The sequence below is a fragment of the Glycine soja genome, chromosome 4 (assembly GCF_004193775.1).
Source record: "Glycine soja cultivar W05 chromosome 4, ASM419377v2, whole genome shotgun sequence".
NCBI classification, from domain to species: Eukaryota; Viridiplantae; Streptophyta; class Magnoliopsida; order Fabales; family Fabaceae; genus Glycine; species Glycine soja.
In genome coordinates this window covers 5235942-5256510 of record NC_041005.1, presented here as the reverse complement: position 1 = coordinate 5256510, position 20569 = coordinate 5235942, and the positions used below count along the sequence as shown (strand labels likewise).

Genomic DNA, 20569 nt, shown 5'->3' with positions numbered 1-20569 from the left:
AAAAAATTATAGTAGTAACTAACTAGAAATACAAACACAATTTTGGACTTATTCAGGGTTTTACATAATGCTGACTGCTACTGACCACTGATATGTCAGCACTAGAGAAATATTATCCATTAATTTGTTCCCTTTATTTATGTTTGATGTTAATTTGTTGTTTTTTGTGTGTTTCTTGTTAATTATTTTTTTCCCCTTATCTTTATGTCTTGTGTGTGTGTTTGTTGTTAATTTGTTTTTTCAATCTTATCAGTTTGGAGAATTATGAAAAGAACTTGTACTATTTGAATTTTACGTATTGAAAAGGAAATTTTCACTTTCGTGAATTCCAAATGATTACGATTACAATAGAGTAATTGTAGCTATGCGTGTCACTTTGTTGATGGTTTGTCATAGGTGCAAGATGAGTTTATTGTTCTTTGCTGAATTCTTCAACGAGATAGAAGATTCAAAACAAAACATTTGCCTTTAGAACACTTGGGATTTTATTTTTATACATTAAATTAATGGCTAATGTTTGATGAGTTATGATATTTTTTAACAAGTTATGATTCTCACTGATAAATTTTTTGCAAATTTATTTTGACCATGAAATTATTTGGCAAGTATTGAATTTATGATATTTAAATTAGTTGTAACTATTTTTCTACTACATAACTATTAAAGTAACACTGCACAATAATATATATATATATATATATATATATATATATATATATATATATATATATTAGAATATTCATTTTGAACAATATCATTTTTAGTTTCCATTCTTCAACAAAAGTGTTTTTTATGAGCTTTTGTTCAATGAAAATGTTTTTAGTGATTTTTTTTAAACTTTTTTTTTTCTTTCAAACCATAATTTTCAATATTTTTAGTTTTAACTTAAATTTCTCTCAAAGAAAATTTGTAATTTTAGTATTTTAAAAGTAATCAATAATAATTAAAAATAACATTATATCATAATATAATTTATTTATAACAAATTTTAATCATAATAAAATTTATATATTTAGAATTTTTTTATTATTCATTTTAATTATATTAAATAAACATTTATTTTACGTAATCTCGTTAAAAAATTATTAATTGATACTTTTAATCTTAACAAAAAATACATGAGTTATCTTTAAAATATTATTTGCAAAAATTCATTTAGAATTATAATTTAATAAAAAAATTAACTTCTTAAAATATTTTATGTATTTAAAATTTATATTTATTTTTCATATTCAAATAAATTATACTACATTTACGTCTATCATCATCGAACATGGTTAAACATGGTTAACTGATTTGAGATTGTTTTAATTTGATGAATGATTTTAAGTTTAAATTTTAAATATGTAACCATATTAAATATTTAAAGAAATTAAGAGAAATTTTATTATCTATAGTAATTCTATTATATTTGAATAAGATTGTCTTTATACCTATTATTAAAAAAAACTCACTGAAGAATGTTGCTTTCTGATCAAGACACGAAAGAATAATTAGACTCTATTCCATTTCCATATTAGACACCATACCTACAAATGAATAAGCCGTAAATTACCTGAATATTATTCATTGTCTTTGACGTTTGACAAGGTACGTATGTCATATGGATATTCAACTTCAAGAGCTTGGCTTCAAGGCTCAAGGACCCAAAAGTTTAGTTTGAATCCATTTCAGTCTCATTTAAAATTAAAAAACTTATGCATGTTGATCGACCAATGACTTCCCTATAAAATTCAAGAGCAAAGGGTGATGTGTATATACACGTTTCCAGCTATCAGTGAGGTCTAAAACAATTGGCATAAGATGTGAAACAAATGGCGGGGCAGAGCCAAAACAATTGCATGTGATTGTTGTTTGACTCTAATGCCTACAGCCACAAACAAACCCCTTTGCATTGCAGGACATCCATTGTGCACTGTGCATTAATAAAAAAATTGACATCTTCTCCCAAATGAATTTTGATTTCTTTCTTTATAAAATTATGGAACCCGAACCTCGCTTATGAGACATAATTTATAGAAGCACTACCACAAAAAAATCTGCATAACGGACAATAACTTTATACTAAATTAATCACAATTCACACATCATCACTACTAGTATGTATTTTAAAGTAATTATTGTAAAAATTATAAAACTTATTTATATCATAGTTGCAATTGTAAAACTTTTTTATACGGTTAGTGTATTACCTATTTTTTTCAAAAACATAATAATATTTATATTATAAATTGAAGTCTTCATTTATGAATGTGATCATGTGTTTTACTTTTTTATTCTTTATATTAAATTACTTCACCATTATTTAACACTTTATATATATATATATATATATATATATATATATATATAATTTCTTAAATTTCCATTTTAAAAATATATTTTACGTTAAAATTTTATTTTCCCCTTAAATCTTATGTTTATTTTTAAATTTTATATTATTTTTCTCTTTCATCCTTATCTTTTAAAATCTACTTTTTCCCTTTTAAATCAAACTATTTATATTTTCTAATTATTTATTTAAAAACTATGAATATTTTCTTAAAAATTATTTATATTTTTAATAATTATTTAAATTAAAAATAGTTGTGCACTAGATACTTTCTAGTATAAAAGGTTAGTTTTTGGCTTGTCATTCTTAATATAGTTTTTCATTGAGAAAAATAACATATCACTATAGATATTAAGAATTTAATTTGTATAATGTGCCGATAAAGATGTATATTAAAAAATATGAAATTTTGTGAGTTTCATTTTTTATTTAATAATTTTACTTATAATTTTTTAATTTTTAATCATCTTAATTAATGATAACAAGTATATTAAAAAAAACATGTAAGATAATGTCTTAGCCGAGGCTCCTCGCAAAAAGAATCTATAAGCTGCTGCTCTAAACATCGAGGTGAAGAAATCAACTACGGCATCATGATGAATTAAGAGAAAGAGTACAAGTTACCAAATTTGACCACACTACTCCTGACAGAGATAATGCCTGTGACACCACCAAAAGCAAGGTTTGAAGTTTGAACAACATTATGGCGTTCAAATCCACACTATATTTACTTTGAATATTAAATTAAAATTGTAGAATATCTCAACGCATCATAAACTCAGTCACATAACCTATAATCATCATACTAAAAAAAAAAAAAACTTTATATTTGTATATACAGTACATCTTAATAAAATCTATAGATATTTCATATATTACGCTAATAATGTAATAACCCCCAAAAAATATTATTTCTAACATTTTTTTTATTTTTCTCTATCTGTTTTCTATATCATAAATTTTATAATATTTATATTTTTTCTCTCTCACTCTCTAGTATCAAATAACATATTGAATGTTCATCTAACATTTTTCTCATGGTTACTCCCAACTAAAAAAATAAGAGGATTCATTCTCTCTCGAGTGAAAAGCAAAAAAAGAAAAACTTCACATGGTCAAATGTGATTATCTTATCATTTACTTTTAAACTCTCCACTTTAAAATAAAAAATGTATAGTAAAATTTATTAAAAGTTATGACCCCATGCAGTAATAGAGTCATTACAAAAGATTCATTCTCTTGACTGAAAGATATTCTAGGGCATTGTGCCTTACACTACCCTGCACTGCAGTAACATTACATGTGAATCCCTTTCCCTACTGTCACTTTTATGACGGCAAGTGCATGATATTTTAGTCATCAAAACCAATTATATAAATTAAATGATGAAACAGCAAAACTAAAAATCCATTCAAATCTAGACACATTAGAAGCTAATATAGGAAAAAATGCAGTCGATGAAGAACCTGCTTGAATGATTTTCTTTTTTAATATAGATTGCAGTGAGCATTTTAAGATTAATAATTATTACAGGTCATTCGCCACTTGAAAATGACAGTGCATGCATGAACAAATACAGAAAAAATCGCTAGTTCCTGGCATACTGAGCAATGGAATCAATAATGCATGCCATTGATTTGAAGACTCAGCTTTCTTCTAATTTCCACTGTAAGAGGCATGTATCTATCTACTCAGTTACATTATTTTACGTCCAGACCAGGCTGCTACACTATAGAATTGAATTTTTTCCTTTTGTTTATACTTAGAAAATTCATGTGCAAAGTCGTACTTCTGCAACCTCTGTTTGCGAGTAGTTTTATTTAACTTTAATGAAAAATAATTGAATAAAATCATATGGATTTACATAGTTGCATTGAAAGAGAAAAAGTTCAAGCATCGTCTCTCAACATTTTTTTCAAAATCGTATATAATGTCTACATAAGAAATTACGAGCACTGTAAGTACTTAGTACCAAAAAGTGCTGGAACTTGAGAATTCAAATTCAAGAAATGAAAACTGAAATGTGGAAACAATAGAAAACGGCATTGAAGAAAAACAGATAGATAGCACATTACATTTCACAAGGAAAGGAACTGCTGAGCATTGTGCAACATTGTAAATGAGGCACATATTAACATGAGGAAACAAAACCCAACCAACAACCCCCACCATCAAAAAAACTCTTCTCGACCCTCCCCTCCTTCCAGCCAAGGCTTTAGTTTTCCCCATTACAGAAGCATTCTGAGTTCTGATCTGACCATTTCAAGTCAAATATACTTACTATATGACATTGTAGACGTTTACAATAAACAAGGCTATATTTACCTGGGGAAATAAGGATCCACCAGTTGGCAAAAGAGAATCAAAAGGTAATACATATACTGACGGATCAACTGCAGCCATCCAGCATCACAGAACATGGTATTTAGACAAAAATAATGGTGCCACTTTTGTTTAACTTATCAGCTAGTATACATTATGCCCCCCCCCCCCCCCCCCCCAAGCTTATCATCACGATCCTCCCAGATGCATAAATTGTAGCCCCATTTGCCGCTTCACATGGTCAGGTATCAACTTATTAACAAGCTCGGGAGATGCTCCAGATAACTGTAAACAGGGAGAGTTACAATATAGTTGTCATCAGTCATGTTTAGCTTTAATGTTTATGAGGAACAGTTTTGTGTACCCGAATAGACTAACACAGAAAGACAGTAAAAACACTTAAAAAGTACACATGGGTTCAGAATGAGCAGCACTTGTATGAACCTTTTTATGGCTTCTTGATTTTTTTCAACTTTTTGAAAAATAGTATCAATTTTATTCCTAGAGTTAAGTTTGTGTTAGTACAAATAATTTACTGCCAGAGCACAAGTAAGGCCAAGAAAGAGTTTTATTAAGGACTTACTTCCTGTTTGAAGTTAAATAGAGGGGGAAATGGGCGACCATTTGGCAGGCGAGCGTTGGGTTCACGAAGTTCATCAAAGAAAGGATGTGCACATGCTTCAAGCTGCATAAAAAAATAAACTAGTCTAAAATTTCTGTGCTAGTTTTTCTAAAGAGCAACATTCATTGGTTAATCAAACTCAGGAGAAATACAGGCCGATATACATAATGCAATACTAAATTAGTTTGAATACAGAAAGCAGGGTAAAGCCAACCACACTTACTGCAGTGCACCGGAGACTTGGGGAGTATTGCAACAGCCGGGATGCAAGATCAATAGCTTCTGGAGGCATCTTTTTGTGGAATATCTACACACAATTTTGATGTGTTAGAATGCCCAGGAATATTTTCATGTTAATCACATTTTGATCATCTGAAAAACCCACTGTCTGAAAGGAGATAAAATTATAGACCTTGTGCCATGGGTGTGCTTTTATCTGAGGAAACCTAAAGTCATTGTAATTGGGATTCATACAGCGTACTTCCTCTCGAGTGGGCGTGCCAAGCACCTGCAATACAAAATTTTACAAAGGTGATTTATAATGACAAGGATGGCATGACTAAGGAACATACAATACATATCAACACCAATTGTACCTTTATAATATGTACAAGCTGGTCTACTGCATTTTCGCCAGGGAATAATGGCTGCAAAAGTTCAATTTGTTTTAGATAACACATGGGTGCCAGATAATCAACAGAACATTTACATCATTTTGTGGAAAATTTATATAATAGAATTGTAGTAACAATAATTAATGAAAACACATCAATGACACAAACCTGGCCCAAAAGAAGTTCAGCAAGGACACAGCCAGCTGACCAAATATCAATTGAACTTGTATACTCTGTGGCCCCAAATATGAGTTCTGGTGCTCGATAGAACCGTGAACATATGTATGATATATTAGCTTCACCTTTGACCTGATGAGACAAAATTGAAGGTTAGTAAATGATCCTGGATATTGTAAGATGGGTAGTAGTCTCACACTCTCACTAAAACATAAGTTGAAAGAATACAGAACATGACCAAAATCTAAAAAAAAAATGAAGTTTCCACAAAAAAGGCCAAGAAAAAAAATCAAAATATTTAATTTAATACGGTATAAAAGAAATTTAAGGGAAAAAAAAAAGCTCCATAGCTTGCTGTTGAGCAGACCAAGAAAAGACATTAACATAAGAAACTACAATCAAAACAATATAAAAATTAAACCCTCTTCATCCAAAGTCTAAACGAAAACTTTATGGCAATTCATAGGTTATTGGTTGACATTTTGAGTTATTACTTTGTCCATACAAAAGATAATGGTGCTGGAAAAGTTGGACAAAAAATTAAGTACATCAAAGCAAAATAAGGAGGTCAACATACTAGAACTTTTGCACTTCCAAAGTCACATAGCTTCACTTGGTGTGTAAGAGGATCCACCTGGAATATACACAGAATGACATCACAGCCAGAAATAATTACTAGTTTTAAGAATGAATTGAATTTGAATACACACACTCACAACAACAACAACAATAACATAAACAAACCAGTATATTTTGAGGCTTCAAATCTCTGTGGCAAACTTTGGGAACAGTGTGGATATAAGCCAACCCCCTGAAAATCTACACGCAAGCCATAGACTTTTATCAGGCACTGAGCAAATAAATCAGAAATATCTATGAATCACCAAACAGTATGAGGCATACCTGGTACATATAAAGTTTAACGTAGATGATAGGCATTCTTTGATTAGCATTGCTGTAGTGCTTTAAGACTCTATACATGGACTCTGGAACATACTCCATCACCAAATTAAGAAAAAGTTCATCAGTACTTGTAGTGGAAAAGAAACAATGCTTCAAAGAGATCACATTTGGATGATCCATCACACGCATTAACTGTAGTTCACGATTCTTGTATCTTCTGTCTTGTAAAACCTTTTTAATTGCCACTGCCTCCCCAGTTTCCAAGCATTTTGCCTAAGAAAAAGTTATCAGCATTTTGGCAGAATAGGTGGAGACAGCAAGAGTAAATGAATCTAGTATTAAGCCATTAACATACCTGGAAAACAATTCCAAATGATCCAGTTCCTACAACCCGTTCTGCCATGTAACTAATAGTCTACAAAAATCATTGTACAACACATTAAACTTGCAATCCAGGATAAATGTCATAAGGCTTTTTTAACAACCAAGCAAATAATTTTAAATAAGAGTAATATTATCAGCATAATGGAATTTACAAAGATGATACCTGTTTGGGTTCCCCATTTTTGCCTCCAATAGTTGTAGATATGATGTGTCCAGTTAGGGAATCATTCCCATTGATGACAGAGGTAGACATCTCCTGTTTAAACAAGGGTTGATATTAGAATTTAACATTTCACAAAATAAGTAGTAATTTAAAATGGTTAGGTTTCACTAGGAAGATAAAAGTTGGAAGAATACATTTAACCATTTGGCATGCATATAAAAAACACTAACTAAAGAGTACAATGATCAATACAAAATTAAAGCATCACATTTCAACAGCACATCAAATAACTCAAAAAATGAAGTTTCCTAAAAGATATAAACATGGGGAAGAAATCAGGTTAGCAACTTAAGGATGATATCACGGAAATCCAGTAGTGGAAATAAGTTGCTAAAAAAAGGGAAGACAGGGAAACAAGAAAAATAGCAGCACTATGTCGAAAGTAAGAACTAAATGAACACGACGAGCTGCATGCTAAAATAAATTAAAACAAAGCAACAGCTAGCAGCAGAGTACAAAAAACTGGATAAAAATATCTTAATCAGAATCAGAAACCAAAAACAAAATAAAAATAAAACAAATCTGATGAATAACTGGCAAACGATCACAAGTTCATGACAAACAAAAAAACCAAATCGACGACATTTGAAATTCCAACATCAACATAAGATCATAACAAGCGTCATCAGATTACGATAAGTGTCGGCAACATACAAATCTTCAACCCAGTTCAGAACCTCTCCAGAAAAAAAAAATAACGATAAAACCTCACAGAAACCCATAGATCAATACGAAAATAAACCAAATGGGTCATCTGGTGTAAGCTAAAAGACCAGATTTTCAGCAAGAAAACCGAATTTCTCCAAAATAACAAACCCAAATCTCCCCTTTGTTAACTGAGCAAAAAATAAAGTAGAGAACCAAAAATTACACATCTCAGACAACTCTAGCTTCACCCTCCTAACATCAACAACAAAAACCACAAAGACATTTTTAACTCTCCAATATGTGGGTCACTCATCTTTCTCACCAACCAAAACAACAAGGTCAGGAAAAAAAATGAACTTTTTTTCCCGGAAAGTACCTTATCCTCAGCCATGGCGGAGGGGAGAGAGAGAGAGAGAGAAGGAATCTAAGAAGAAGAAGAAGAAGAGAATGGTGAGAGAGAGAAGGGAGAGAAGAAAATTTTAATGGAGGACCCAGCAAGAGAAAGACAAGTCCATGTGATTCCAGCTCTCCTTTCTTTCATCTGTCTTCTTTTTTTCTTTTCTTTTCTATTTAATTTTTTTTTGGACTTTTCCCAATTTCCTTGATTAGCTTTGCACATTAGGAAGACCTCGCTGTTAATCATAGTCATTAGGTGTGCTTAACTCAAATCACAAATGAAATTAAATAAACAAATAAATAAAAATAGTCAAATTTATCTGGAAAGTGTGAAGCACTCATAAATTCATCCAAAAAAAGATTGAAAAAGTGAAATTTAATTAATGAATAGGTAAAAAGTATAACAAAATAATTCTACATTTAATGATAAAATAGTTTCTAAATTTAAGGATTTAATGTTAAATTGATTCTAAAAATTATGACTTATTGTAAAATTGGTTTTTGAATATTAAATTTTAATAATAAAATACATAAATTTAATTATAAGATTAATTTATCATATTTTTTATATATTGAGAGGCTTAATTTATATTTTTATTTTTAAAAATTAATTTGAAACCACATTATTTTTTAGACAAATTTAACTACTTATTCATAATCAACAACAATAATGATACTCTTTTTTTTTAGGAAAAAGAAAAAGAATAATGATACTACTTGATTGAGTTTCATGTTTTTTTTTGTTGCTTTTATCATTTTAACGTCGCCGAATTCATCTCAAAATGAGTTATGAGCCAGAATGATTTTGGCATATATGATATCATTGGGTCCAATTTCTAACATCAGCCAGAACAATTTCTTTAACATTTGTAAATTGTAAATTTTTTTACAGTGAGATGTTCTTGGGTCAGCTTATGCATCAATGAAAATTAAACCTTTTCCAATTAATTGTTAATTGAAAAATGGCAAGTTAATGAGTTATCTCACTGTAAAAACGTCTCTACATGTCTTTCTTAAAAAATGTGAATATTTGATGGATGGGTTTAAATGTGTGTTAATAAAATTAATTTTGAAAATTATAATGATTTTGTAAAATTAATTTTGAATGATATTGATTTTATAAAATTGATTTTAAAGTGACATGATTTATATTTAGATTTTTATTATAAAATCAAGTTAATAGCAAAATATAATATAAAATTGTAAATTTAACACAAAAATTACTTAAAATTATTTAATTCATGATTAATTATTGATCTATAATCAATTCTAAATTTTTTATCAAAATAAATCAAACATATAAAAATATATCCAAAATTAATTTTAAACTTAATAAATTTCTCAACAGGAAGCCAAACACGAATCACATGACTCATTAAAAATCTTTGGTCTCATCCAAGTCAAATTTAGACTGATTAATGATAAACCAGATTAAATTTTTCTAAAATAAACAATTGAATAAAAAGTTAGACTTTGAAATATTCAAAAAAATGTTTGGCAAAATAAATTATTTAATTAATGCTGCAAAAAAACTTATTTAATTAATAATAATATGCAAACCAAATAATGTATTAATTTTTAAAATAATATTTTTGAAACCGTGTATTTACTACTTTTTTAAAAAAATTAAAATCGTTGACTTACATATAACTTTTGGTCTATTAATTTATTTAAAGATAATATTTTTACTTGTTTAATATGGTTTTACTATAAAAATAGCCCTTTAAGAAAAATAGGTTAAATCAGATTTTTAAAAGAAAAAATGTCTATGGATTTTGATTCGTGTTTTTCTTAGTGTATGAGTGCAATTTTGTTGTCGTTATTTTTGGGCGATGAGAACCAAACAAATGCTGATTTCCTTTTCGTGGGATTTAAATATAAATACTAGAAGAGGCATCAATTGGTTTAGTTGGGACAAATTTTGCATGCATAAGGAGGTTGGAGGTATGAAATTCTGTTATTTTTATGGCTTTAATTTGATTATACTAGGGGATCATAATCTCTTGACTGACCATGATGTTTTACTAAAAATTTTAAATTCAAATATTTTTTACAATAACACATTTTGGGGGCTCGATTGGGCCATAATCTAAGTTTAATTTGACATAACATCCATATTTCACAAGTTGTCATCAATGAAGACTTAAAGATGATGTTTTGAAAATGGTGATAAAATAAATGGGCCGTAATCAATGAACACTTTAATTGTTTGATTGAGTGAAAATAAGATATAACACACTTGCAGCTTTCTATTTTATTCCTTGTTTATTTTCATTCTTCTATCTATTACTTTTTCTTATTTCATTTATATTTTTCGCACATTTATAATATCTACTTTATTTCTAACGTATTTTTATTCACTGTATCTCTTTCTTCTTTGCTAAACGTACCTTAATTTTTTTTTATGAGAACGCTACCCCTTCCCCCTAACACTTTAAATCAGCACAACGCTGGAATTTACATTTTATGTAACATAGAGTCATAAACTATGTGAAGCCTATGATCAATTAGAGGGAGAGAGAGAGAGAGGAAGGTCAATTTCAGTGTGAAGCCAATGATCAATTTCTTCATAAAAAAATCACCATATGATACACACTTACACAGTTATCACTCAGGCTTCACTCTCACACCAACTAAATATATAACCCTTCTCAGGAAAATGATGCTTTTCCTATAACATCTTTTCTTGATGGTATAACTAACTTTCCTACCGTGGAGGGAAAAACCGGTTGAGGTTGAAAGGAAGTGTATAGAACTCTTCATTACGGCTATCTCCATTGAATGTTCTAAACCTGGCCCACCATGGCATTCCCCTATCTTTGGCGCTATCCTTGTAATCAAGAGTATTGTCCAAGAACACAGCAACAATCAATGCAACAGTTGGAGATGAGAAGAATATAGTATTAAGGAAATCATCGAACTGAAAAAAAAGAAGAGAAAATTAGTACTAACATTTTCTTTATTAAAACATCAAGAAGAAACCATAACAAACAGAAGCAGAAGATGCATAATTGCTCTGTCACTTTATAAGGATTTTTATGACATAGGCCATGTCATTAGTCACATGAATGACCCCATGAAGAATTCACAATGAGATAAATAACAGTTCTTATGAAGTACAAATCAGTATATGCATTTTGACTTGGTGCATGTTTGGATAACCATTGTATCCCTTCTAAAAGTAGGTTCAGAATAAAAGATACAAATAGTATCATTTTCTAAAAATACGTTCATCAGAGTGGTTATCCAAACAAGCACATAGTAGGATTTTCATAAGTTCGTATAGATGAAACAATAAACTCACCCATCCAGCCCTTGTATGAGTAGGACCATGAAGGGCCTTTGAAGTGTACTCTCTGAAATACTCAGGAACAGAAAAACCTAAGAAAAGGGCAACACCAACAATAAAGAGGTTCCTCATTGAGTTCATGTTAGTGAACTGCAAGAATGATAGCCCCACAGAAGCTGCAAAAAAATAAGCTTGTTAGAAATAAGATAGACGAAGCAAAGAGATGTTTAAACTAAACCACAGGAGAAGTGGTGATACTCACCCACAAGGCCAAACAGAACACAGTATACAGCTGCAAAAATGGGGAATGGTATTGATGCAAATAAAGCTCCAAATTTTCCTGAACAAGAATTATGTGAATTGTGCATTGTAAGTGAAAGCTACTAAAAGGACGATAATATAGTTAGGACTATATACTCCATAGTTTGGCACTCACCTAACATTGAGAAGAATATCATAAAGCCAGCTGAAATTTGAATGACCCTTCGACTCCCAACACGAGTGCTTCCTAGAAGCCCTACATTCTCTCTGTCACGGATGATTCTATGAGAATCAATTTGTGTCCACAAAAGTGAAAACTATGAACAATGAAGAGTAGCACTTACACAGAAACTGTTGAACCGGTTAGTGTTCCAAAAAGGCCATTCAGCAAGATTCCAATTCCTTGCCAACCAATACCACGGCTCAGAACATGAGCTGGAGGTGGTGTTGCACTTGCTAGTCGTGATGCAGCTTTGTATGCCCCAGTTGACTGTCAATTTTTTCAATGTAATTAGTCAACGCTAACATTTGAATTTCTATTAGAACCATCTTCGGTACAACAAATATTAGTAACATACTTTTTAACACACTCTTTGTTATTGAGTGAAATTTATTAGAAATCATAAAACTTTATGTCTCGCTTCTTATTTAACAAGTTTCACTCACGATTTTATAGTTTTCAATAAATTTGAAACAATAATAAAGAAGTGTTTTGCTAAGACTCCTTGTTCAGTAAATATGTATAATACCTCTATTAAGGAGACTAAAACAGCAGCCATCATTCCAAAGGCATGACCAGCATCAAATGTAGGAGCACCCCACTCAAGAGGGTATGGAATCTTTATCCTGTAGGCAACATGTTCAAGAGTCATTGGCAACAGCTCTAAGTGCTTGCTTCCTGCGCCTGAATTATGATTATAACATTTAAAACTATTTTAACAGATGCTTTTTTGTACCAACCATGGAGCAGAAGAAATGAGGTTGGCCCTGTCTGTTCTGCAATTATGTTGGGTTAAATCAGGACGATGTTTGTATGCTCCACTTGCTGTTAATAGATGTGCATATGCCCATATCACTGTGGTTGATATTAGTAGAGCAAATCTCTCTAGTATTGGTAATTGTCTTGTATGAAAATTTTTCAAGTACTGCAAAACAGCAAAAATCGTAACTGTTTACTATATTTTCAATAGAGAATAAACAGAGAATATTGGGCATTCACAATATATGCCTTTCTTTGGCCTCACCAAATAATTATCATATAAGTTCTCATTTTCCAAATTCAAAGTCATATCACTCAAGAATGTTTCTGTCAAAGCACTTCATTGGATTAAAGTGAAACATAAAAAATTCACTTTAGATAGTTGAAATATCCATTCCGTTTTGCTTTTCACAGGTTAATTTGATTAGCTTACTTCACATAAATGTGAATTTGATTAGTACCTGAGAGAAGACAACAAACAGAATTAACATGGGAATTCCAATTTCAACGCAATGCCCAACCTGAAAAAAAAAATAATAATGCTAGTCAGTATGAGCCAAAAAGAGATTAATTTGTATTGTTGACACGTGGGTTATTGTTATATACCACAGGGAATCCTCGGTCAAATAACCCAAAACCAGCTAATGCAATTACTGGAACCATTCCAAGTGGACTGAAAAACCTGGAAAAAAAAGTAAGAATACAGTAAGTATTTGATGTATAGATATTAAGCTTCATTCTTTAATCGGAAGAGTAACTATGCATTTCAGTTAGAAGAGCTCACCTAGAACAAATGCCCCATAACTGACTAAAGCCCAAAATAACTTGTATGCTCGATGCTACTATCATTGCCCCTTGAATTGCTCTCATGGTGTTAAGAAATCTCTGGATATAAATAGAAGACGTTAGTTTAATCTATTGAAAATAAATTTAAATGCTTAAACTCATTATTTTTCGCCTAATAAATGTCACGCTGCCTTAGATTTTGTCTAGAAGGATTAGACGTAATCTTACATAAAATTAAAATTGTTCATAGCGGTTGTATTGTCCATTACTAATTGAATCATCAACTTATTATAATTGAAATGTGGCAACCAAATAATATATTAGAGAAATGTACAAACCAAATGCGGGTCCTCTATCCTTTTCAATGAGGAATCATGAATAATCGATATAATGGGGACCATAAATGCATAAGACCCTCCTATCACTGTTGGTAACCGGGTTCCAAAGAGTGTCTGCAGAAGTGTATTAATTCCTTCAACAAAAAGCAGCGTCTGCACCACCCTCACTTTATCATCCTGAATCATTGTATCAATATTTGAAATATCAATATCAAATCTCTATATAATAGGACAATGCAAAGTAAAACTAAAAAAGACCATGAGGTAATTTCACTTTCAGAATCAACATTTTTCCTTCTCTGTGGGACCCACACGGCTCATTTCAGCATATGGTGCGTCAAAACAAAATATATAAAACAAAAAACAAAAAAACAATGTAAAGGCAAAACAAAAAGTTTCTCCATTCCTCCTCAGTAGAGAGATTTGGCAATATCAAACAATTTCATCATACATAATAATATAAAACAAAATGAAGAAGCAAAACAAAAGGAATTGAAGTTGAAGGGAATGACTTACATCACTTCCACCCATCAAAGGCACAAGAAATGAAGGAATCATGACTGCAGTTCCTAAGGCCAAAATGTAATGCTGGAAACCAAGAACTATTGTCTCCACTGTTAACAGTTCAAAACATTCTCATTAAAACCAAAATGTGAACAACACACACAAAAAAAAGTTCAATCTTTTCATGAAGCTGAAAATGCAGTTGAGGAAGTGGGCATACCCCAGGAAGGGTTTGAGTCTATACAGTACTCTAAGCCTTGAAGTTGATCCATTGGTGGGTGGCTTATCTCCTCTGGCTTTGGAGCTGCCATGATTCCTTTGAACTCTACTTTTACCTACAAATCTTAATGCTTATGAAGGACAAACTTGAGAGTGTGAGAGGAAGAAAGGTAGATAGAAAGCCAGAATATTTGGTCTAGTGTGTGAGAAAACTGAGAGAGGGAGAGTTAGTCAATGTATGATTGAAAAGGAGAAAGGAAAGACCAATGGACGGATGGAATCAAGAGAGAGAGAGAAGGAGAATTATTATTTTTTTAGAGGAAGAAATATGTGAGAATGCACAGTTGAAGAGAAATGGTGTGAGAACAGAACAGGGCAACAAAACAACCGAGAAAGAGAAATTGCACTGTGTAGTGTGTAGTTCAACACTTACATAACCTCAATCTTTCTCTCCTTTTTTCTCCTTTGCTTTTATTTTATTTTATAAATTATAAAACGTTAAAGGTGCCGTTAACTTTTCCGTATCCCCAAAGTGGCCCTTGAGGAACTTCCAAGTTCTGAATTAAAATGTTACCGTTGCCTTTCAGTTCTTATTAAACTTTTACAATTCAGTTTCTGCAGAACTGAGTTTCCAAGTGCATCATGATCCTGAGAATATTAATTAAAAATTAAGCTTGGGTAAAAACGGGCATTGGGTAAAAAGGGTAGGGATAAAATTACTGTGAGGTTGATTCACATTTCTTTCTTTTTCTCAAACCATCCTATTGATATTATACGAAATATGTAATGTTTCTCGTTGTAATAGAAATATACTTAAAAGAAAAATTTAAACATTTCAATGATTTTAAATACTTTAAATATTTAACAAATGTGTTCTTACAAAAATATATAACTTTATTTTGAAATATCAACATCTAAAAATATTAACCAAACTAAGACAAAGTTTAACTAATAATAAATTAAGTCAAAAGTTCTCTTTTGTCTCAAAGGATTATTCTTCAAACTCTGGAAATAACATTTTGAATAAAAATGATAATCTTAATAAATAAAATAAGTTTTAAAATATTTTATAAATTATTTACTCTTTGTCAGCACAATAATCGTAGAATTCAATCATGATATCCGTGAAATTAAATTAAAAATAAACATGTTATTCACACAACGAAATAACACTCTAATAAATAAACATCAATACTTCATTGCATTCAAATCTTGAACTAATAAATAAATATCACAACACCATTTAGTAATCTATGAACCAATGCAAATCTCAAATTCTTCAAAAGATCTATGAGTTTATATCTATACAATGGTGTCTCATTACTTTCCCCATAATAGATGAAAGTATTTATTATCTCATTTCATCCTAGATGAAGATATCTTATGCATATTCAATTATCAAAACAAAATATATACAGTCACCACTTCCTAGAAGGCGATGATCAATTCACACGTAGTTACAAAACATCATTCCAAATAACTACCAAATGAATACTCTAATTTCATACACACTAATAACATACAAATGCATACCCCAAATTATAACATTACATGAGTCAATTAATAATTAACTATGAAATAAAAACACACATATCAAAATATATTTTAATTGGTATATATGATAGTTAAACACAAAATTCAAGCAAGCTTATTCATGAATTTTCAAATATTTCCAAGATCTAAGTTGCAACCAGTGAAGATTTGTACATTGCAAGATTCATTTTTGTAAAATTCAATTAAATGTCATACATAGTAAAATCTACATGTTTGTATAATTATATCATACACTTAAATAATTTCACACAAGAATACCACAAAACTTAAATTTGACAATCATCATAGGGATTAATTTATGCTAGGATCAATGTATCAATTTATTGATTTATGATTGGTAAACTCAAAAAGACACGTTTCCAAAAATCAATACCATGAAAGTTTTAAAAATTGTTACTTTACTCGCCTTTTAAAGCATATAGTATCATGTGTTCTTAGCTTATTACTTCTCTTCTCCATTTAATGGGTCAACAAGATTTTATTTGTTTCTTCTTTCTTATTGATCTTATATGATATACTAATTTTATATTTTTTGGAAGGGACCGTTTAAAAAATTATAGGAGAAAAGATTTGTCTATCCTTATACAAGTACAAGAGTATATGATTTAAAATTGAATCACATGAGATATATTCCCAATAGGTTTAGCTAATCAAATCTTTCTTTATCTTTTTCTATTATCTAGATTTATCTAATTATTAAACATTATCTAATATTTTATTTCCTTTTAAGATATATTAAGATAAAATATGTTAAGATTTAAATTATTCTCAATGATCACAAATTCAAATATAATAAATATTTTATCCAAACTAGATATACAATATTATATTATTACTATAATAATGATCTTTTGTAATAGTAATAATCTTGTAATCCTTTTAATTAGGATGTAAAATTGTCACATTTTCTTTTATAATTATAAAATAATTTCAACAATCTTACATCAACCACCTATTTTTTTTTAATTGATAAAACAATTATTTAACTAGACCAATTTTAAACATATGTAATTTTTTATTTAATTATTTCAATAATATTCAATATATCATAATACAAGCATTCCAAAAATAATATATATATATTATCATAATCGTTTTAATTCAAACAAAATTTTATACTAATAATTTTTAAACTAAAATTAATAACAATTATTATAATAAAATTTTAGGATGTTACAAAATATTGACTATCAAAATTAATGACTAAACAATCTTAGGTGCACACAAGGTGAGTATTCCCCTCCTAACATGATTTAATATGTGAAATTTTGCTTATATCTTTTTTTTTAATGTACACAAAATTTAATATGACCCGTTTATTTCATTTTTAATGAGATGGACACAAAATTTTCATAATATGGTGATGTAAAAATCAATTAAAGAAGATTCATTTCATATATAACATACTCTTCCATATTCTTTTAAATATTATGATTGGTTAAAATTTATTGAAATTATCAAATTTTATGAATTTCATTCTTATTTAATGATTTTCAGTTGTAAATTTAACTTTTGAAGGAAAAAAAGCTTTTAATAAACTTTTGTTAGAGTAGAGAATATTCAGAGCATTTTTTTCCCTAATGAAACTGAGTCTGAGTTCATGTCACTTTAACAAGATACAGAGCAAGTTTTGATTAAAAAAATTCAGTAAGAGTTCTACCACTCTACAAATATAATGCATTTCCATCGCACATGATGAAAGAGGCCTGAAAAAGGTTTGGTAAGCTATCTTTATGAACTAAAAGAAATGAAGAAAAGAAGCAAAATAATGCTCCTAAGTTATCTCTTAAGGCACAGTTCCTAAGTATATCCCATTAACAACCAAAATCATTAGTTGGTCATAAAAAGAGGAGCCTTAGAGCTAGCCTTTCGAAAAAAAAAAACTATACATATAGGATTTAGGATTACTTGAAGAGGCTTTTTCTTTTCCTTTTATGTTACTTTCCCTTTTTTTCATTCAATGGGCCTGCTTGCATGGGGAAAAGAGCAAGGGAATGATGATTTTGAGGAGTTGATGTGGATACTGACCAGAGTGGTTGAGCCTTGATAGGCAAATGGAAAGGAAGCACAAGCTTGTCAGATAATGTCATAAGAGATTGAAGGTGCAATTGAAGATGAAGAATAGAAGATGTTGATACGTAGGAACAAATGGGAGAGGATCTTGCATTGAAGATATTGATGGGGTCTTTGGTTCGGTTTCTAATTATTTTTGTTGGTCGTGCATATAGGGTTAAAAGTAAAAGATGATTTTTGACTTTGAGTTCCCTACAAAAAAAGGAAAAGGGACAACCGTGAACTTGTTCCATATCGTGTCCCACTGACTCCCACATTCTCCACCCAGAATCGGGAAGCTAATAAAAGATGAGATGATGTAATTCTAATGGTCATTCACCAAAACAAAGAACAAAAGGTTTATGCTGCTAACTCATTAACGAATCCAATGGTTGGATACGAGTAGTGCGGCCTAATTAATGGTCTATTGTATAAAAAAATAATGAATATGTTATTTTTTTTCCTAGAATTATTCATATTCAAATACTATTACATTACATATTTAACTATTTAACTATTTTTCATCAAATCAAATAAGACATACGACATTTTACATTTAATATCCATATATTTAGTAGTATCCGACTATAAACCTCAAACCCTAAATATGTATTAGTATATTATTGAAGGAGGACACTTGTGGAAAAAAAATTACCATGTAAAAAAGTAAATCATTCTATAAAAGAGCTAATTTCAAAACCATGATATGTTTTAAGTTCTTAAATGAAGGAATGTTGTACAAGTGGCATTTTTAAATGATTTTTTTGTCACATTATTTAATTGATTTAAGATTAAAAAACTTTCTTTTCATTTTTATTATAATTAAGAAAAATATATGAATTCTCGAGGGAGAAAAAAGGATAACAAATAAGGGATTTTTCCGTAAAAATATAAATATTCAATATTATGGGTTCATTGTCTTTAGTGAAAGACACTGCATTTACATATTGTCAACTCTTTATATAAGTTAAGGCGCGTTTGTTTGCGGAAAAAGAAAAAAAAAAGAACTGTAAAATTATATAAAACGTATATTTTTTTAAAAAAAAAATAATTCATCTCAATACATTTTTTTTCTATTTCTTTTTTCTCTACCGAAAATACCTAACACCCTAAGAGAGTTTTACTAGAACCTAGGTGAAAAGTCGGAATGAAATGCAAAAGGATGAACTCTCCACCTTGCACATCAATATTCCAAGTGACAATGGGAAAATGCACTAGACTACAATGCCATTAAGCATTACATATTATATTATATTTATTAAAACGAAAAGACAAAGGAGCAAAGACAAATATGTGCACGACTCTTCAGCTTTATCAAATTACATGAGATATGCCAGCAAAATATTCTTTAATATTTTCTTTATAATTTATTAAAAACTACATATTTTTATGGATCTTATTTTTTATTTAATGAATATATTTCCTAATTTTAAATTTTAACTAAAATGCTATATGTTAGAAGATTAATAGTATAGTATGGTTAACTCTCTGTGCACGTATATAATAGCTGGACCGCAGAAACCCATTGCCACTTTTTCAAACAAATCAAATTTCCAGAATCCCACTGGACGGTGTCATGTTAATATACCTAACTCGGACCATGTCTTTTTGTCTTGCTAAATGCTAGTCCTCTTTTTTTGTAAAATGCCTTTTCCCAATTTTTGCCATAAATTCGTGCTGAATTACTGCAACCACTGATTCTCTCGGAGAACTACTGTCGTAATTTTTATTGAAATTGAACGGGGCCCAATGCCACTAATTTCGTTATTCTATGCGTTCGATTCTTGTTTTTAGAAAGCATGACTAGTATTGTTAATTTCTTTTCCTGAAGTAGCACTATAATATGGGACCAAGCTTCGTTCCATGATACTGCAACACAACTTGTTATAATTTATGGGAAGATAACTAGGTTATACTACTCCATTGCATTTTAACATTAATTCGGTCCAGCTTACAAGAGTTGCTC

The 20569-nt window shown here is 30.0% G+C and overlaps 2 protein-coding genes across 2 annotated transcripts; both read right to left on the bottom strand.

Annotated features, from left to right (window-relative positions):
- Window positions 1-4354: 4354 nt before the first annotated feature.
- Window positions 4355-8768, bottom strand: LOC114408930 (shaggy-related protein kinase eta). The gene is made up of 12 exons (XM_028372153.1): window positions 8602-8768; window positions 7518-7610; window positions 7326-7385; window positions 6971-7243; window positions 6812-6886; window positions 6645-6701; window positions 6059-6199; window positions 5873-5923; window positions 5689-5784; window positions 5500-5583; window positions 5238-5339; window positions 4355-4939 (listed from the first exon to the last, which is right to left on the bottom strand). Exons 1-12 carry the CDS (start codon window positions 8614-8616, stop codon window positions 4844-4846), a joined length of 1143 nt encoding a protein of 380 aa, XP_028227954.1. The 5' UTR covers window positions 8617-8768; the 3' UTR covers window positions 4355-4843.
- A 2381-nt stretch (window positions 8769-11149) lies between these two features.
- LOC114408929 (nucleobase-ascorbate transporter 2-like) lies at window positions 11150-15458 on the bottom strand. The gene is made up of 13 exons (XM_028372152.1): window positions 14999-15458; window positions 14791-14888; window positions 14275-14451; window positions 13935-14035; window positions 13757-13832; window positions 13612-13671; window positions 13132-13316; window positions 12921-13017; window positions 12516-12661; window positions 12347-12438; window positions 12173-12250; window positions 11926-12086; window positions 11150-11541 (listed from the first exon to the last, which is right to left on the bottom strand). The coding sequence occupies exons 1-13, from the start codon at window positions 15087-15089 to the stop codon at window positions 11329-11331; spliced, it is 1575 nt and encodes a 524-aa protein (XP_028227953.1). The 5' UTR covers window positions 15090-15458; the 3' UTR covers window positions 11150-11328.
- Window positions 15459-20569: the final 5111 nt, after the last annotated feature.

Bases quoted from the DNA above. Each gene is read 5' to 3' on its own strand.
- LOC114408930 (XM_028372153.1), bottom strand. The intron at 6,887-6,970 runs GTATGCCTCATA...GCTTGCGTGTAG, and splicing joins TTAAACTTTATATGTACCAG to ATTTTCAGGGGGTTGGCTTA. The intron at 5,584-5,688 runs GTCTATAATTTT...AATTGTGTGTAG, and splicing joins AAGCACACCCATGGCACAAG to ATATTCCACAAAAAGATGCC.
- LOC114408929 (XM_028372152.1), bottom strand. From the start codon at position 15,089: ATGGCAGCTCCAAAGCCAGAGGAGATAAGCCACCCACCAATGGATCAA. The intron at 13,833-13,934 runs GTGAGCTCTTCT...TTTTTTTTCCAG, and splicing joins TTATGGGGCATTTGTTCTAG to GTTTTTCAGTCCACTTGGAA. The intron at 12,251-12,346 runs GTGAGTGCCAAA...ATTCTTGTTCAG, and splicing joins GATATTCTTCTCAATGTTAG to GAAAATTTGGAGCTTTATTT.